The sequence below is a fragment of the Prionailurus bengalensis genome, chromosome E2 (assembly GCF_016509475.1).
Source record: "Prionailurus bengalensis isolate Pbe53 chromosome E2, Fcat_Pben_1.1_paternal_pri, whole genome shotgun sequence".
In the NCBI taxonomy this organism is placed as follows: domain Eukaryota; kingdom Metazoa; phylum Chordata; class Mammalia; order Carnivora; family Felidae; genus Prionailurus; species Prionailurus bengalensis.
Genome location: NC_057352.1, coordinates 61,120,556 through 61,136,502, shown reverse-complemented (window position 1 = coordinate 61,136,502; position 15,947 = coordinate 61,120,556). Strand labels below are relative to the sequence as shown.

General features: G+C 59.7%; 1 protein-coding gene across 1 annotated transcript; it reads left to right on the top strand.

Annotated features, from left to right (window-relative positions):
* Positions 1-452: 452 nt before the first annotated feature.
* SNAI3 (snail family transcriptional repressor 3) lies at positions 453-10,550 on the top strand. Its single transcript, XM_043599867.1, has 3 exons — positions 453-578; positions 3,819-4,376; positions 6,393-10,550. The coding sequence occupies exons 1-3, from the start codon at positions 503-505 to the stop codon at positions 6,572-6,574; spliced, it is 816 nt and encodes a 271-aa protein (XP_043455802.1). The 5' UTR covers positions 453-502; the 3' UTR covers positions 6,575-10,550.
* Positions 10,551-15,947: the final 5,397 nt, after the last annotated feature.

Here is a 15,947-nt window from a genome sequence, read left to right as displayed (position 1 = left end):
GCCTCTCGCCCCCAGGCCGGCTGACCCCCGCCCCCGGCACCACTCTGGCCGGTCAGCTGGGTCGGCTGTGGAGTTCAGGGCTCGTGCTCACCAATCCTACCGTTGCGGGTTTGAGCAGGAGGTGGGGCGAGTGTAGCCAGCTGCGGCAAGGGCTCTGCGCGCGCCTCCACCGCCGTGTGGACTGGAGCCCGGCGCGGCTTCCACCCAGCCCTGACCTCCGCCCTTTAGTCCACGGCGAGTGGGTGCGCCAGGCCCCAGGGGTCGGTGTGACTCGCGGCGCGCGCCAGGGCAGTCCCGTGGGGAGGACACGGCGGCCACGCGCTCCCTCCCCCGCGGCCCGCGCACCTGTCCTGGGCGTGGCCCCGCAGCCCCGCCCCGCAGCCCCGCCCCGGCCGCGCCCCGCGCTGGTTGGCCCAGGCGGCGCGCTATGCTAATGAGCCAACCCTCCGGCCACCTGCCGGCTGCGCTGCCCGCGGGCGCCCGGCGGACGCGCAGGGGGACCATGCCGCGCTCCTTCCTGGTGAAAACGCACTCCAGCCACAGGGTCTCCAACTACAGGCAGCTGGAGACGCAGAGAGGTAGGGACTGCCGGGCTCCCCAGCCCCGCCCACGGCTCGCACTCCGGTCGCAGGCCGGGGGAGAGGAGTTACCTCGCCAGCCAGCGGAGCGGGGACGAGACCCCGGGTGGGTGGAGGCCTGCGAGCGCCTTGTCCACGTCGGGGGCCTCCGCCTCGCGTCGGGAAGAGCAGGCGGGGATTCCCTCCCCACTTAAGAGAAGTTTCCAGGCCCCCAGTCAGTCTGGGGGCTCTCCCCCTATGGCCTGGCGCACCCATCCCAGCTAAGGGAACCCTGGAGCCATCTTCCTGGTGCAGGAGGTGTGGGAGGGGTCCCAGGGATGGGTGGGGAGAGAGACGGAGGGAGGCTTGGGGCTGCTGTCCAACGGCTCCTCCAGAGCATCCAGAGGGAAACAGAAGAGACCCGCGGGCTGTGTGTGCCAAGGCCCAGCCCATGAGCCTTCCCCCAGGCCCCTCTGGTGCCTCCTCACCGCTCCGTCGGTCACCTTCCCCCCCTCACCCCTCACCCCAGTGGAGGTTGTTCAGGGCAGGCTGGGCTGAGGGGCTGCAATCCTCCCCCCTCCCCCCAGGTGGCCCAGGGAGACGCAGGTCCAGGGCTCAGGACTGCCCATGTCCTGGAGGCACGAGAAGGTCCCGGGACAAAGGCCTCTCGAGAGTGATCAGAGCCATCACCTCACAGCCCCTGAGATGAAGACCCCCCCCCCCCCCCCCGCGAACTGCTGGGTAGCTCAGGGGGAGAGGGGAGAAGGGACCCGGAGGAGGCCCAGGAGTGGAGGGCACCCCGCTGATCCTTTCCGAGGCCGCTGCCTCCAGGGGGTGCCTTCTAGGACTGGGGTCCCGAACTCTGCATTTTGAAAACAATTTCACAAAATGAAATAGAACGGAAGGCATCCGAATGCAGTGCTCGGGTAAAGGAAACTTTCATTTTAGACATATACGTGATGGGAAATGGGAGTTTATGTGAGCCTGGTTGTTAAAGCTTAACACCTGTTGTTTAGAGCCCAGTCACCGAGTGCACCCCCCACTTTACTCTCTGAACATGAGAGAGTGTCAGAGAGCAGCCCAGCCCTCCAGCACTCTCCGCTTCCTCCTCTCCTCTCCTCCCCCCTTCGGATGAGGGATGAGGCTTGAGGCTCCCGCTTGTTGAGGCTACCCAGGATGTTGCCCTAGGATAGACCCAGGTGCTGGGTCTGGGGCCCCTCCCTCTCCCTTTTCAAATAAGTGCCTTTTCAGGCCTCCCCCCAGGGAGCCCCTGAAGTGGAGGGGACTTGAAAGTCTCTTCTCCCAGGAATCTGAGTTACAACAGCCCCAGAGGGTGTGTGGACGCATCTGAAGGGCCAGCAGAAGCACTCGATCAGGGCCACAGGCACAGCCGGCCCTCCCCTGCCCTCCCTCTGGGGTGGCCCCCAGCCCCCAAGACCGGGTTTGGCTCTGGAGCCAGGGTGGTGGCTGAGTCTCAGAGACTTAAGAGAGGTGACTGTTTTTCCCAGTAGAAAGCCCCCAGTGAAGTGGGGTCCTAGGCTCTCTGGGTATCCCAAGCCTCTCTCTCCAGAACTTCCTTGGACTTTGTCTCTTAGCCTGACACTGCCCAGTCCCTCTTTCCAGGAGGACAGAAAGTTGGCATGCTGTTTTATAATTGGGGGGATTAGGTTAGGGGTGAGGTCAGGATAGAGCGGAAGGTGGGAAGTTTCCTTAAGTGTCCCCGCTCCTCTATATCGTCACCAACACTTGTAATTGGCTATTTGTAATTCTAGCCATCCTAGTGGGCACGAAGCAGTATCTCGCTATGGCTTTAATTGGCATTTCCTTGATGGTTAATGATGGCAAGCATCTTTTCTGTGCGTGTTGGCCATTTGTGTAGGTATATATATATATATATATATATATATATATATATATATATATTTTTTTTTTTTTTAAGTAATCTCTATGCCCAACGTGCGCTTGAACTTGAAACCCTGAGATCAAGAGTCACATGATCTACAGACTGAGCCAGCCAGGCATCCCGCCATTTGTAATTTGTATATCTTCTTTGGAGAAATGTGTATTCAGATACTTTGCCCATTTTAAAATTATATATACACACACACACACACATATGTATATGTATATATATATATATATATATATATATATATATGCATATACACATATATGTGTATATATATATACCGTTGAATTGCAAGAATTCTTTGTATATTCTGGATGCCATCGATTTAACAGATACATGATGTGCAAATATTTTCTCCCATTCTGTGGGTTCTTTCTTATCCAAAGCCTTGGCATGAAGGCAGAAATGGGACCAGAGATTTATTTCAACACATCTGGAGTAGGAAATGGGTTGGGGGCTGTTTGGAGATTTGGGGCTCGGGGAGAAGGCAGAGCGTAACTCCTACCTGCCAGACTGTTTACCCTGGGGCCCTGCCGCTCATCTGGTCAGGCACAGGCATGCTGGCCCACAAATCCGGGAGCCACAGCCTGGGGACAGGCTGCCTCTGGAGGCCGTGTGGCACCACCGGGGACAGCCATCCAGCCACCCGGGAGCGTTGGCACTCACATCACCATGGGCGGGGGGTGATGGGGGTGACTGGAGGCTAATCAGTTGTCTTCACGTGGCCCACCGCCAAATGTCTACTCTGAATTCGCGCCTGCGGGAGGCTGGTGAGGCTTTGCTGTGAGCTGGGCCTGAGGCGGGGCGGGGGTCAGGGAGGCCTGTCCTGCCGGGCCAATAGGGGGGCCTCCGTCAGCCGTGAGAGCTATTCGGGCCAATAGGGGGGCCTCCGTCAGCCGTGAGAGCTATTCTGGGATCCTGTAAGACATTTCCTTTGCTTTTAAAGAGGAACTGAGGGGGCGCCTGGGTGGCTCAGTTCGTTGGGCGTCCGACTCTTGATTTCGGCTCAGGGCAACTCAGGTTGCTGAGTTTGAGCCCCCCATCTGGCTCTCTGCTCTCAGCTTGGAGCCGCTTCAGATCCTCTGCCCCCCTCCCTCTGCCCCTCCCCCGCTTGCGCTGTCTCAAAAATAAACATTTAGAAACATCATAACAATAAAGAACTGAGGCCCCTCCTCTAGACCCTGTGGTCACTTCTCGCGCTGACACTGGCCTCGCCAGCCCTTCCCCTTCGTGCAGAACTGTTGATGACCTAGAACACAGGCTTGCGGCTGCACCAATAAGGGCAGGTCTGAGGACAGAGTGTGGGGGCTCATGTCCACTTTCACGCTCTCTCTCTCCCTCCTCCCTTCTAGAAATTAATGGCGCCTGTTCTGCCTGCAGGGGGCTGGCGGTGCCCCTCCTCCTCCCAGACAAGGCGGCCTCTTCCACCCCTGGTGACCCTCCCCTGCCGTGGGACCGCACCTCTGCCGTCTGCCCCATCTCCCTGCCCCTTCCGCGTACTGAGGAAGCTCGGGGGGCCTCCGGGCCAGACCCCCTGGAAGGCAGCCGGGCGGACCTCTGGACCGGCCGGGCCCCCAGCGAGCCCCTCAAAGACAGCCTGAACCACCTCAACCTGCCCCCGCTGCGGGTTCCGCCCACGCGGTGGCCCCCGATCGCGGGCCCGGACGGGGGCCAGGCTCCAGACAGACTCCAGGCGGCCCCGGGGGGCCTCGGGCGCCCGCACTGCCACAAGCCCTGCCACCTGCGGGCGCCCCGCTGCTTCACCTGCAGGTTCTGTGACAAGGAGTACGCCAGCCTGGGCGCCCTCAAGATGCACATCCGCACGCACACGCTGCCCTGCCTCTGCTCTGTGTGCGGCAAGGCCTTCTCCAGGCCCTGGCTGCTGCAGGGCCACATCCGGACCCACACAGGTGGGTCTGTGGGCAGGAGGGCCCCGGGCAGGGGTGAGGGCGGGACCTGGGGGTCAGGCAGGGAGGGAGGCCTTGTAAACAAGAGGAGGGACGGCCACACGGCTTCTGCTTCCCTGCGTGCTGGTTTCCAAAGTCCCACAAACCAGAGAGGCTCAAACATCAAAAATGCCCTCCGTCCCAGCTCCTGAGGCCGGAGTCTGAAATCCAGGTGTCGCAGGGCCACGCTCCCTCCAGAGGCGGCAGAGGACGGTCCTTCCTGCCCCGTCCACCTCCCGGGGGCTCCAGGCGTCCGTGCGCCTCTACCCCGTCCTCACACGGCCTCTCCTGTGTGTGTTTGTGTCCCAACCTCCCTCTGTTGTAAGGACACCAGTCCCACTGGACCGGGGCCCACGTGCTCCAGTGTGACCCCATCTTAACCTGATGACATGTAACCTTGATGACAAGACCCTATTTTCCAAGTGAGGTCACCCTCACAGGTACTGGGGATTAGGACGTGGACGGATCTTTTTTGAGAGACACAATTCAAGCCCCACCACCTGGCAAAGCGCAGGCTGCTCAGGGCCGCAGAGGGTCTGACTTCCCACATTGCGCGCCCTTCCTGAGCTCTGGAGCAGCAGGAGCGGCACAGGGAGAAAGGCCTGGCCTTTGGTGGCAACCACGGGGGTCACACGGACGAAGGGCACAGACGAGGACTGGGTCTTGACGGGGAGCTGGGACCCCAGGGGCAAACCCATCCCTGGTGAGAGCGCACCAGAGCCGTGAGCTCAGACCTGAAGGAGGCCTGGGGGCCTCAGCACGTGGTCCGTACATCAGCCACCGCTGCCCAAAGGAGCGGAGGGGGGCTGCCTGCCCCAGGGCAGCTGGGGGTTGAACCACACCTCGCCCCGGCCCGCCAGGAGAGGGACAGGTGGGCACAGAGAGGCCGAAGCCCAGGGATAAGGCTCACCGGGCTGAGGCCCACGGCTGAACACACGCCCCCGTCACTGGAGCCTCCCCAGCCCTGAGCCAGGGCTCTGTAAGTAGGACTGTTCTGAGTCACACCCGGGGGAGGCTGGAAAGAAGGGTTTTGCGGGAGCCTTTCTCCGGGCTGAAATTCCAGTCAGTTTTCCTCAGCTTCCCCCCCCCGCCCAGGGATGTCTCTGAGCATCCCACATCACACCGCCAGGGGCTCAGTGCTCCTGGTCTGGGGGCCCAGAGGGTGGGAGGCCCTGCAGGAGGCTGGCCGGGGGAGGGAATGTGCCTGGGCGTTGGGCAGCAGGGACGCTCTGGGCCCAGGGGGACTGCACGCTGGTGTTTCTCAGGATTCTATTGGGTGTACGACTGGAAGTCACTCCACGTGGGCGGAAGAGAACAGGTGACCTTTAAGGATCTTTTTACACTTGTTAAGGTTGTCCTGGGGGCCCAGCTCCCAACAGAAGGGCTTTGTCCAAATCCCTGGTCGCCCTGATTGGAGGTGGCCCAGAGGACACAAGGGTCTTAAGCTGTTCCGAAATGCCTGCCTCCATTCGTAAGGGCCGGGGCTCGCCTTCCCGGGAGAGTCTGCAGGGGCCCAGCCGCTTTCCACCACCGGCCTTCCGTGGGCAGGGACAGCTGAGGGCTCCCAGTGCTGCTCAGGACCAGATCTGGGCAAAGGGCCCCAGGAGGGCTCTGGCAGAAACAGAAAGATCTAGCAAAGACCCACGCTAGCTCTTTCCCCTTGGAGAGGGCTTTAGATGCTGCAGTCCTGCCCAGGGGTGACATCCCACCCTGTCCCCAGGCCGCTCTGAGCCTGACCGTGGATGTGGACCTCGTGGCCCTAGGGTTTCCTTCCTCCTGGGGCAGTGCCGGCCCCCTGGCACGCATCTCCTGGGGAAGGGTGAGGGAAGACCGAGGCGTCAGAACTGCCGTGAGCATGTGGAGGAGGCGGAGGGGCTTATACATCGATCAGCAGGGACGGCGGGGGGTTGGGGACGGGGGGCTCGGCCACCTCCTGGGGCGGACCAGACGGACACTCACCCGGCGCCCTCCCGCCCCCAGGTGAGAAGCCGTACACCTGCTCACACTGCGGCAGGGCCTTCGCCGACCGCTCCAATCTCCGGGCCCACCTGCAGACACACTCGGACACCAAGAAATACCAGTGCAACAGCTGCGCCAGGACCTTCTCCCGCATGTCGCTCCTGGCGCGGCACGAGGAGTCTGGCTGCCGCCGCGGCCCCTGACGGGTGCGGGCTCAGTGCCGGCGGGAGGGACAGGACCTCACCCCTCTCGGCACCTGTGATGCCCAGTGAGCCCGGCCCCACGCTCGCTCGGTTGGGTTCCTCCTCTCCCCGCCGGCCACCCACTTCCATCCAGGCCCAGAGCAGCCCGCAGTCTGTTAGGGCGACTGAGGGAAGACCGTCACGGCGGCATGAGCCACCATTCCCTGACTTGCCCTGGTTTCCGGTTCTCTTCTCCCAAGAGAAAAGGCGGCTGGGGGTGGCTGCCAGCTGGGCCAGCTCCTGCCACTCGGCCTTCGTGGGCACGGCCACCACAGGCTCACCTCCGCCTGCCTGCGCGCACGCACGCGGCACTGGGTGTCCCGACGCAGAGCCGGGGCCCCGTCCCCAAGCACAGGGCAGTGAGGAGCCTGGCACCCCTGCCTGTCACGTCCTCTGAGACCCCAGGTCCTGCCTGGTGCCCTGGGTCTGCGGAAGAGGCCGAGCCCGGAGTAATTACCCAGATTCCTGGGTAATTTGGGCCTCTGGCCACGGAGCAAGGGAGGCCAAGTGTAGGGACGGGGAGCAGGGAGGTGGGTGGCGACACTCCAAGCAGGTGAGCAGGGCCACCTTCTTTGGGAACAAGGAGACCGGAAATGGGGACAGCCTTATACGGGGAGGGAGAGCGGCCGTGGAGCGTAGATACGCTGGGGGTGAGGCTGTGAGGGCAGAGCTGGGGAGAGTGAGGCCCAGGGAAGAGGCCAGCCGGGGGCCGTGTGTGTCTGCGTCGGCAGGGTGCTCACAAGAGAACCCAGTCCTGGGTCTGCACACGTCTCCACCGAGACCACCGTGTCCACAACCGCCCGTGGCACCGTCGCCCCTTCTCTGCCTGCCCTCTCCCGAGGCCATAGGCGTCCACAGCGGAGGGAATGGGTGCTGCCTGAGACACATGCCTCCTGAACCGACTCAGATGCCAACAGGAGTCCCCTCCCCAGCATCCTGCCCCCGAGTGCGGCCTCTGCCCACCCCCAGACGCCCGGGATGTGACCTGCTGGGCTGGGCCTCGATCTTGCTAGCGTGTCTTAGCGTCTCCGGCCTGCCCCTGGAGGGCAGCCCGAGTCTAATGGGGACTGACTGAGTTCTTGATGCCCGGAGGGGACAGCCGCCCCACTTCTGGCCCAGGCTGAGGGACAAAATTAGGCTCCTGTTCCTGGCCCTGAGTGGGGGCCACAGGGCAAGCGGCAGAGGCCGCATGTCGGCCCTGGGCCTCGCAGACCCACTGAAGCACGTTCACCAGCCCACTGCTGGGCCACGCGGCACCTGTAGATCCTGCCCGAGGCTCCTCGGGGTGAAAGGGCCTGCGTGGCTGGTTTGATAATGGCCATCGGAGGGGTCTTGGGGACATCCCAGAGGAAACCTGACCGTGATGTGGGGCTTCTCTGGACCAAGGGTGACCTCGACGAAACTGGCCACCCAGGAGGGCCGCGGCTCCGGGATACAGCAGAACAGATCAGCGGGTGCAGTGAAGACATTTGCTGGGGAAGCCACGCTCACATTCCCAGGCCTGCACCTGGCCTCCCCTCCGCGGGGACCTGCCATCCCTCGAGGGACAGACAGTGTGAACCAGATGCTTAGCTGATAGGTCAGCGGGCTGTGACTCCCATAACAAAGCCCCATGCACCATGCGGCTTAAACCACAGAGATGTACTCCCACAGTCTGGGGGCCAGAAGTCAGGGCCCCAGGTGCCACAGGGCTGGTCCCCTTGGGGGCTGGCCTCTCTCTCTCTCTCTCTCTCTCTCTGTCTTGGCTCCTGCTGGTTTGTGGGCATCTTTGATGTTCCTTGGCTGGTGGACGCATCACACTTCTCTGCCTCCACCTCCCATGGCTTCTCCCTGCGTATGTGTCTGTCTCTGTGTCCAAATTTCCTCAGTTTGTGCGGACACCAGTCCTACGGGGTTAGGACCCCCCTTAATGGCCCCATCTTAACTCGACTACCTGAAAAAACCCTGATTCCAAATAGGGTCAGGATTTCAACATATGAACCCGCAGAGTGGAGGACACCACCCCCCCCCCCAACAGTTGATGTGAACACAGTTTGCCAAGAGATGCCCAGTGGGTCCCTGTGCTTGGGCTGAAGGATGAAGGACAGCAGAGTGGATTCCTCTGTCCCCTTGGTCCACAAAGGATCAAGGGGAGCGGTCAATTTTAACTGACGGGCCCACGGGCAAACACCTCCTGTGCCTGTTCCCACTTCCTGTCCATCATCCCAACCAGGGGCCCTGCCCTAGCAGGGTGGTCCTCCCTCCCATCAGTCTCCCAAAGAGCTGGGCTCCTCTGTTGAGTGGGTCAAGCCAGCATGCTGGCCCATATCCGGCCATCTCACAGGAGGGCTTTTTTTTTTTTTTTTTTTTTAAATAGCATCCAGATGCCCAAAGGAAGCTATATTGTAAATTGTGTTCTATTCCTGGGCCCTGATAGCTAAATGAGGCGATGCACCTGTTGGGTATGAAGGGAGGGAATTTCACGGCCCTAAAATAAAGTCAAATGCTTGCCCTTCTGTGCCGGCCCGTGGAAAATGCTCTTATATTTATATCTGGACTGGCAGAGGGCAGGGTGGTGGAGGCCAGGTTGGCAGAGAGGGCGAAGAAAGGCCGAGCACCTGCCAGGGAGCTGATGGAGAACGAATGGGGGAGACGGTCCACCAGGGGCGGGCGGCTGCAGTCAGACCCCAAGGAGGCCACCTGCCCAGCTGCCTGGCCGCTCGGGGCTCCCAGCTCCCCCCTCACCTTTTTCCATGCCATTTTGCCTGGTCATCAGAATTCACCGGGACGCCCATTTAGAAGCTGGCTTTCTGGAGCCCTCTCCCAACACCTACAGAACGGGAGTCGGCAGGAGGTCTATCCCTGGGTGAAGGCGGATGACTGGTTCTTTTCTCAGGGTGCTGCTATTTGGGTCCCTCCCACCTACAGGCCATCTTTTTTCCATCCAGACTGTACTGACCACATTTCTACTCTTCACCCTAAAGAAGGCCTTTCGGTCCTGGTCCAGCACATTGTTGGGTCCTCTCTCCAAGGTGGGAGGAGGGACCAGAGGTCCCGGGGCCCGAGGAGCTGGGAGCAGGTGCCACAGCTGCAGCCCGGTTATATCTAGTGAAGGCAGAAACCTAAGAGACGAGCGAGGACGCGGGACACGAGGAAAATCATGTAACCAGCCCTCCAAGGTTGAGGACCCCATCTTTTAGCACGACGGGTGCACCCGGATGGCGGTGTGAGGGCCACAGCAGGGTCAGCACCAGATACCCAGCAAGGAAAACCACCGTTTTCTGACTCAGATGCCAGCGCCCAGCCGCTGCGAGCTCAGGTCCTAGAAACAGGTGCAAGAGGGACGCTAGGTCTCCGGTGGCCCTGCCCTGGCCCCACTCCCAGCTGAAAGAAACCCCTCTCCTGAAAGCTACAGACACACTAAGGTTACACCCTCCCTTCCAAAAGCCCAGAGGGCTCCATAAATATCATTTTGGCGCAGAATATTCTGGGGAGGGGGGGGTTCTCTGGAAGTTTGAAAATAGCCCGCGTGTTACTATCTTTATTCAGAGAACCCACTCCTGGCCTCCACTCGGTGGCTAAGTATAGCTCCCTGGCAAAGTTCAATGGAACAAAAGTTTCCAGGCCTTCGTCACTTGCAGATGGCCTGACATTCAGGGACACAGCTCGGCCAAGACTCAGAGAGGCTCCGAGGAGGCTGGGAGGACGCCGGCTGCTGGCCGCACCTTCCTGCTCCCGAGTGGGGGAGTGTGCGGGACTCTCCAGCCATCGGGGCGGGGGGGGGGTCCTGGCCTGGTCCCGAAGGAGGGGTTCTGATCCCAGCTGAGTCAGTCCCACTAGAAAGCCTTGGCTTCCACTGCTTTAAAAAAAGGAATCCTGTTAAACTCTATTTCAGAATTCAGGGGAGTGCCAAATACACATTAAAAAAAAAAAAAGACACTTCGGATGCCTAAAATAAAATAGAATAGCTAACTTTAGAGAAACTCCCCACCTTTACCTCCTCTTAGAATCTGTGTGCACTTCCTGACCACCGAGTTCTGGCTCCAGTCTCCCCTCCCAGCTGCCCGCCCAGCCCACTGAGCCCCTGGGATCATCTCAGGGCCCAGGAGACGCTGGGCAGGGCTCAGGTACACAGTGGGGCCGAGGGCGGGAGGGCTGGGGGCAGAGGTTCAGGGTCCGTCTTGGCGGCTGGGTGCAGGTGTCTCTGGTATGTGCAAAACCTGGAGGCTGCCTTTCCACACGACCTCCGTCAGTGCTGCGCCCCCCACCCCCAGGCTGACTGGAGGGCATCCGTCCCCTCCCCCTCCCCACACCCCTGCCCCATGGGCCCCTCTTCCGTTCTCCTGCAAGGATGCACCCTCCCCGGGTCCTGAAGGAAGACGCGCAATCACTTGTTTTGCCTGCTGAGCTCACACACGCCAGCCCCTCTCCTTCCCTGGCCGTGGGCCTGGGCCCAGGACACATGTGACACACTGATTTCAGAAATGGGAGTCTCGGGGACCGCCTGGGGGGCTCAGTCGGTGGAGCGTCTGACTCTTGACTCCAGCTCAGGTCATGATCTCACAGTTCGTGGGTTTGAGCCCTACATCAGGCTCTGCGCGGACAGCTGGAACCCTACTTGGAACTGACTCTCTCTCTCTCTCTCTCTCTCTCTCTGTCTCTCCTCCACTCATAATCTCTCTCTCTCTCGAAAATAAGTAAATAAATATTTTTAAAAATTAACAAAAAAGAAATGAGAGTCTGTAAGGAGGGCGGTCCTGGAGCCACAGGTCCCTCTACCTGCACACGACCTTGGGAATGCCAGTGTCTTACGTCGGCCAAAGAGAGGCTGGGATCGAGGACTGTCCCAGGCCGGATCCCGCTGCCAGCCCCTTTGCTGGGTGTCGGATGAGCTGTGGCTCCCTGTCGCTATCTTGGTGACGGCTGTCTCCCTCCTGCTCTCGCAGAACATGCCCCTGTGCCAACAGTACATAAGTGCTCTGCAGACCTGCCCTCCGCGAGGCGCACGTGGGGCTGGCGTCACCGCCCCGGTGCCCGGGCACGTCACCTCCACCCGCTCACGGAAAACCCATACGGCTGAGCACCGGCCTGGGTCTTACTAAGTGCCAGCGTCCGGGTCCCTGTAACATTCTCAGTGAAGAAATGAGAAGTGTCCACAGAGCCCCTCGCTCCCACTGGGGCACGAAGGTCCCCTCTGGGGAGGGCGTGCTCACGGGACACCCACGGGGCCCCAGGCCAGGCACCTGCAGACGTCTTCTCCAAGCAGAACCTGGTGAGAGTGACGGTCCTTCTCGGCAATATTAACACGGTAATATTAACACTTTTAAGAGACGACGACAATTCTGGAAGCCTTTCATCTTTGGGCAGCTTTCCAAGATTGAAGCCTTTTCTGACGAGAACATCATTTTTTTACTTATACAATGAAACGCCAACATGTGGAAGTTCTGGATAAATCACCAAACCGGTATTTTCCCCATGACCTGTGAGGATGCTACACGGTCTGGCCTGGGCCGCAGGAGATGGTCTTGGTGGAACGGACGCGGGAAGCGTTCGCACGACGGTGGCCGTCACGTGCCAATCACAGCCACGCTGGAGGCAGAGCCATAGGCTGAGGTCTGGCGTGCCACCAGAGACGAGCCACGGGCGCTGTTCGGGCGCGTTTCCAGTGCTGTCCGGGGACGCGCACACCCCAAGCCACGCACCATGGCGGCGACAGGGACGGCCGGGAGACCAGACACCCAGATCTGCAAACACGCAGAGCAACACCACCCTCCCACAACTTTGTTTCAGGAGACAGTGGTTTTTCACCCAAATATGTTAGCACGTGACGGGCTTATCGACGATCTTAAATGAACGGACACCGCAAATCTTTAACGCACCACCAGTTTTAATCCCTAACATGCACCCCACACACGAACAGCCCGCGGGTGCTTTGCTGGTCTGGAGCGCAGAAGCGCTGGGACACGAGGCTGGAGAACACGCGCCGTGTGGCCTTCCGGGACAGACACAAACGGCCGGTGGCGCACACGCCCTGGACCGGGCGCGGTGAGAGCCTCTGCTCTGCTGCATGGGTAACATTCAGGGGCCATCTGGGGTAACTGAGACCACCTGTGTTTTCTGCCTTTGCCCACGGACTCCGGAAACAAATCCCTGCGGCCACGTGACTCCATCCCACGCGTGCAGAGTGAGAGATCGCCCCGGGTCCGCCCCGAGGGAGTCCTTGCTCCCTGGCCCCCTCCCCCACTCCCCTGCCACACCTTCCTCCAGCCTGGCCGGCTCCCACAACCTCAAGTTCAAGACCACGACCCTTGGCAGCGCGTGGGAAGCCACCTTCTCCCACAAGCGCCACCATGCGGGGGCGGCTCGGCGCCACGCATGGCTGGCCTGTATCTGATCACAACAGGTGCCTGACAATCTTCAAAGGAAGGAGGGGACAGACGGGGACAGCAGGGCGTGGCTCGTCTAAACCGGGCTTTGCTTCTTTTCATGAATTAATTTTTAATTTACATCCAAGCTAGTTAGCATATAGTGCGGTAATGATACAGGAGTAGAGCCAGTGATTCATCCCCTACGTGTGACGCCCAGTGCTCACCCCGAGCGCCCTCCTCAATGCCCCTTGCCCATTTAGCCCTCCCCCCTCCCCTCCAGCAACCCTGTCTGTTCTCCGTATTTAAGAGTCTCTGATGTTTCGTCCCCCTCCATTTTTATATTGTTTTTTTCTTCCCTTCCCTTATGTTCATCTGTTCTGTATCTTAAATTCCACGAGCGAAGTCATAGGATGTCTGTCTTTCTCTAATTTCGCTTAACATAGTACCCTCTAGGGGCGCCTGGGTGGCTCAGTCGGTTGGGCATCTGACTTCAGCTCAGGTCATGATCTCACAGGTCGTGGGTTCGAGACCCATGTCAGGCTCTGTGCTGTCGGCTCGGAGCCTGGAGCCTGCTTCTGATCCTGTGTCTCCCTGTTTCTCTGCCTCTACCCTGCTCACACTCTGTCACTGTCTCTCGAAATTAAATAAATGAAAAAAAAATAAAAAACAAAAACAAAACAAAAAAACATAGTACCCTCCAGTTCCACCCATGCAGTTGCAAACGGCAAGATTTCATTCTTTTCGATTGCCGAGTAATACTCCATTGTCTATATATACCACATGTCCTTTATCCATTCATCCATCGAGGGACATTTGGGCTCTTTTCATACTTTGGCTATTGTTGAAACTGCTGCTACAAACATGGGGGTGCACATGTCCCTTCGAAACAGCACACCTGTATCCCTTGGGTAAACGCCTAGTCGTGCAATTGCTGGGTCGTAGGGTAGTTCTATTTTTAATTTTTTGAGGAAACTCCACACTGTTTTCCAGAGCAGCTGCCCCAGTTTGCATTACCTCCAGCAGTGCAATAATCCAGGCTTTATTTACTGTTTTCTTCAGTCCATTTCTGGGGCTTATTTCACCATCGTGGCCTCTTCTCGACCCTGGAAAAGAACCCGCTGTCTTCAGCACAAACTTGACGACCGTGATCAGCCCCAGGCTGCTGTGCTCATCGGGCTGGCGGAGGCACAGGACAGTGCGGGAGGCTGGAAGCCAGGGAGGAGGCTGTGTGTCTCACTCACTGATTGAACCACGCAGACGCTTTCTTCTGAGCGGTGGCGGCACCCACATGAGCGGTTTGGGACTAATGATGACGACTGCTCACCGTGGACTGACATGGCCCTTCCAAGGGCTTTGTCCTCCACCAGGGAGCAGTCAGCTTACTCCTCTCCTACAAGCGAGGAAACGGAAGCCCAGAGAGGTTGCGCAGTGTGTCTCACGTCACACAGCATGTCGGTGGAAGGCTGGGATTTAAGTCCAGGCGCTCTGGCTTCACGGTCTGTGATCTTAAACCATATTGCTACTCAGTAAGAAATTCTGGGCTCTCCTCTCTTGGAAATCAGAAATAGGGTGGCAGATTAGGAGGGCAGAGGGTCTTTTACCCTGGGACACAGGCCTGGGTGAGATGGTCAGAGGGCCGGGAGGGTGTGCAGGAAGGGGAGCGCCTGGGGGTTCTGCGACCAGAGTGTGGGACCCCGGGTTCTCCTCACCCCTGCCGAGGGGAAGAGAAGGGGCGGCAAAGCCGTGTGAGGACAGCAGGACGCTCCGAATCTCAGCGGGCTGACCAGGCTTTGAGAAACAAGACGGAAAACACAGGAACAACACAGACGGGGGAAGCCGAAGGGCAGCGGCCGGGAAGTGACGAGTCCAAAGGCAGACTGGGAAAGGGTTTCTCCGGAGCCAGGTGTGACGTCGCCACCAACACTTGGACTTGGGGGCCGAACGGGTAGCAGGTAACCTGCCCAGCACGGCACCCAGGCCATGGCCCTCCACACTCTGGGGCTCACGGCTCTGGTCCTTCTGGTTTACGCTGAGAGACCTCACACTGTTCCGGCTGGAACCATAAACCTTTCAGGGAAAGACCGGCAGGCAGATGCCGGCAGGTGCGTGCAGGGGTGTGTGTGAGGTGGTGAGAGCCGTGACGGAGGCCCCTGCCAGAGCCTGCGGTGAAGGATGCGTGAATACCTGTGAGCGCCCCTTCCCGAGTATTTGGAGACTACAATGTGTCATAGCTCCTGAACAACTTGCTGGGGCCGCCATAACAAAGCCCCACAGGTGGGGGCTTAGAGCTCAGACACTTATTCTCTCCCAGTCCTGGGGCTACAGGCCCGCGATGAACATGTCCCTACTGAGGCCCCCGTGGCCTGCAGACAGGCATCGTCTCTCTGTGTCCTCATGTGGCCCTCCCTCAGAGCACATCTGTCCCTGATTTCCTTCTCTCCCTGAGTCAATGGATCAGGGTCCATCCTGCTGACCTCATTTTAACTGAATCGCCACTTCAAAGACCCTGTCTCCAAATAAAGTCACATCTCGAGGTCCTGGGAGTCAAGATGTCAACATACAAATTTTCAGAGGACAACTCAGCCCCCTTTTTAAAACGGTGTAATCTGATGTCAACAGTGGAACACAGATGTGGCCCCTTAGGTGCCCGTGTGCTGTGAGCGGCCTTCCCGGAGTCAGACCTTTGGGCTCTGAGGCTGGCGCTGTCCTAGCTCCGGTTCAGGGCAGGGGGCACAGGCACGGGAGGAGGACTCACCCGCTCGGGGGCCCCCGGCTGCAACACGGCGGGACCAGGACCTGAACCAGGCAGCCTCCCCCGGACCCCAGAACCCTCACGCTCCTATCTTGCTGGAGACCACAGCTCTCCTCGTGGGGATGGGTGGGGTACCGGTCGGGACAGCCCCTCAGTCTCCCCGACATCAGGACAGGCAGCCGCTGGCCTTCCCTGGACCGGGCTCAGAAATCCACGTCTGCCCCCTCCTCGTCCT